The following is a 3,664-nucleotide window of genomic DNA, read 5'->3' as shown; positions in this document are numbered from 1 at the left end:
TAAAGTTTTCTCACCAGGAGCAGAACTGCATATTGCTGAGCTCAGACAGCGCGATATTGGTCGACAGCTCATTGTCCTCGTGGAACCAAGGATTGTGGGAGCTGGAGTACATTCAGGTGGCCGGATATGATAGCAGAGAACATTTAGTGCAGACCGCGAGAATGAAACCGGTTTTAATTCCAGAAGACTGGGGTGTGGGAGCCGACTTAAATACGGATCGGGCAGCGATGTGGGTTCGGGAGTAAATTAACGGACGTGGTAAATTCAGGAGATCAGGGTGACAGGAGGCGATAAATTCGCGGAGACCAGGAGGGTTTGGGCAGGTAAGACTGGAGCGCGGAGTCTGACTACATTCCGTTGCTGGCGATGAGAATCTCCGTGATGCTGCTGATTGTCGGTCAGGATCCTGTCCTGACAGCGTGCCGGTGAAGATGAGAATTGGAGTAAAGTACAGATTCATCGTCATTCACCGTCTCTGCAGGAAGAAGCCGAAAGAATACCTTGCATTAATGGCCTGCATTCAGTGTCAGCCTGCGAAGCACTTCCAGTAATTTCCATGGTTACGTTTTATCTTTAATCTTCTATTGCGAAACGGCGTCATATTTCTTTTATATTACCGCACTCTTGTGAAGACTTCTGAGACAATTTGCAAAACCATTTTGGTGACATGCACTGGGGAAGTATGTCCCGTATTCCCGTATTTCGCATCTGAATTACTCGTCAGGACCCGAATGACATCTTTCCAACTGTTTTTACCTTCCGCAGATGTATTTCTGTTCATTGACCCTCCCCATTCTTGCCGTGACCCTAATGTAGTTGCCAGGGCATTGGCGATAGTGATATCAGGAAAATGCATTAAATTGCAGGGAGAAAGTCTCTCAGGGTTTCCGAAGCTTGGGATGAGTTAACATCATTCTGAGCGACTCAGTGTTAGCAGATCGGTGATCCGCCGAGACTCCCGGTTCAATATCAAACAAATAATGCTGCAAGCATTAAGCAGATCATCCGGCACCTGCAGATAGAGCAACATAGCAGAAGTTTCATTCCATAACGAGATCTCCAATCATGACCTCGAACTCCCTATATCAGATGACATAAGAATTCTGAGACCCTGTGCAAAACAAAAGCGTAGCATTCTGAAAATAGAGCTTCAGGACACACATGCTCTGTGAGTAACGTTGTGGGACACCATTGTGAGAATGAACATGACGGACAACTGAGATAATCTGGGACAAGTTCTCAGAATGGCTGGGAACCGCAAACGGCGCACCATGCAGATATATGCGGCCGCATCGGGCAGAGCATGATGTGTGCATCGCCTGCAGTTTTTGTACGATTGTTTAACTGGTTTCCATCACAGTGACAGAGCACAGTAATAAACTGCAGCTTCGCTCAGTTCTAGCCCCGAGATGGTCAAACTCGTGAGTTTAGTCTCTTTGTTGAGCACGACAGAGAAACGATTTTTTGCAAATTCGGCTTTCCTTGCAATGTTGATGGTGTCCTTGTACAGAATGAACTCGGGCTGAGTATCTGGATTTTGTATGTACCAAAATAAAGCGTAACTCTCCAATGCAATATCATAGCTGCAACTTAAAGTCACCGCTTCTCCTTCTCTCTTCAATCCCGAGGACGCTGGTTGAGAGACAGAATAACCGTGGGTGACGTCTATCAAAGAAACAGACAGGTCAAAACTGAACAGTCGTAGGCTTGAATTTCAGTGGACTTTCTCAGACTGAAAAAAGAGAGAGGAACTGGAAAGGCTGATACAGAAGTACCTGTCAGAAATGCTGCCCACACAGCAAAGATGCACAGTAGCCGCATTGTGTCTGTCCGCACTGTTACCGCTGGGTTGTGGACTTGAAGAGACCAGGTCTGACGCTCTCCTTCAATGATTTCTGCAGGAGTCACAGGTTGTTTTCCAAAACTGTCTTACGTTCCTATTGGTCCTGACAGAGTATTGGGTGGGCAGCGGGCTTTCAGCCAATGGAAATACAATACAACTGAGCTGCAGTCATGTGACTCCACAGGAGAATGGTTCCACTATTACGGACAGCAGTTGAGGAGGGAACAATTGTCTGATGATAACAACCGAGGGATGCCTGAGATTTTCAAATTAGAAACTATCAGAACATTAAAGAGATACTTCGAAAGGCAAGGTTGAATGAACAGGTCGGACCCTTCTAGACTGCATTGTTGGGAGAGTGAGAGACACTGCAATGTTTTCCACCGGAAGATACCTGCATTTCGATGTACACATGGTTGAATCAGTGCAAATGGAGGCAGTCGCGATTGAATACACATTGTCACCGACCTCACTCCATCAGAGACATCCCGTCTGCCCGATTCGACCCTCTGCACCTTCTCTGCAGTGACAAACGTCCTTCTTTTAACTGTTTCCTCGTGCTGACGAAATGCCTTCGACATGAATTGTGAACTCTGCTTCTCTCTTCGCAGTCGCTGCCTAACCCACGAATAGAATCCAAGAGTTTATATTTTCATCTCAGTTTCCTAGCATTCGCAGTTGTTATAAAAAAAAACATCTGGAGAAAAGATCGCGGATTTTGTTTCATTCCCGTCCTCCAATCGCATAACAACAGAAGGTTTAGAAGCAAGGAATGGTGCTCTGGACATCGTATCCAGCTCACCCATTCAAGACGACGGGTGATCTTCAAACTCAGCTCATATTTGCTGCACGTCCCAATATCCCTTTATTCCTGTCACATACAGACATCTATCCACTTCTGTTTCAAATGGGTTCAATGAAGAGCCTCAAGTTGAATGAAACGCAAACATGAGATCAAGTACTGTATGTTCCAGATGACATCTGATGGATAAAAGTAAGTGTATGTGTGTAAAATATGTAAAGCTCACACTACGATGGACCAGGACTGATCGTACACCTCGGTCGGAGGGAAATTGCACTTGAATTTACAATTAGCTAAAATATAATCCCTGATGATCAAGTCGTCAGGATTTGGAACTTTCACTGCGCTTCGCCATGTTCGATTCCGGGACCGAAAAGTTGTAACCAAAGTTGGACAGAACACACCCGCATTCAGCAGTTTCAGTACCTCCACTATCAGCTGAACAGTCAGCAGCGTTGAGTTCTTGGCATACCTGTGTAAAATCTATTAACCTTTATGATGAAATCTGGCAGGACTAATTCAATGACAGCAAGTTCAGAACGGCGTTTGTTTGAGATTCAATCAATATTAAGATTCACATTTAAAATATGCCTCTCAAGTAAAAGCGTATGCAATTTGAGACGAGTGCACAGACAGTAACGTCACAATCCAGATGCGAGAAAAAACAAACTTTTCAGTCGCTGAAAAGATGTTCAGTGATTGGAAAGCACCCCGATGTTCTCGCACTGATTGCCTTATGCAGTCGTGTGGAGATCACGGTGGGTGAGAAGCAGGCCGGCTGCGCAGGGCAACATCACTACATCACAGAAGGGTCCTCATAAGGAAATGGTTCCTTGGAGACTGTAGCTTGGGGAATTGCCAGATTGTTAAAATGCAATACGTTACGCTTAATAGACTTTTACTACAAAAAAGAATTGTTATTTGTCAATACTACGCTCAAGGCTCCAGGGAGAAGGAATGACAGATATATCGATAAAGGATTGTGATTATCCGTTTGGGTGTGTGAGGGGGAAGGAACA

The 3,664-nt window shown here is 45.1% G+C and overlaps 1 gene segment (V, D, J or C); it reads right to left on the bottom strand.

The window, feature by feature from the left end:
- Window positions 1–1,354: 1,354 nt before the first annotated feature.
- Window positions 1,355–1,821, bottom strand: LOC127576477 (T cell receptor alpha variable 38-2/delta variable 8-like). The segment is given in 2 exon segments: window positions 1,355–1,665; window positions 1,776–1,821. Coding segments are annotated over 2 exon segments (357 nt in total).
- Window positions 1,822–3,664: the final 1,843 nt, after the last annotated feature.

This window comes from Pristis pectinata, chromosome 12, assembly GCF_009764475.1.
Source record: "Pristis pectinata isolate sPriPec2 chromosome 12, sPriPec2.1.pri, whole genome shotgun sequence".
NCBI lineage: Eukaryota > Metazoa > Chordata > Chondrichthyes > Rhinopristiformes > Pristidae > Pristis > Pristis pectinata.
Note: the sequence above shows the minus strand (reverse complement) of the source record. Positions and strands in the feature narration are given on the sequence as shown.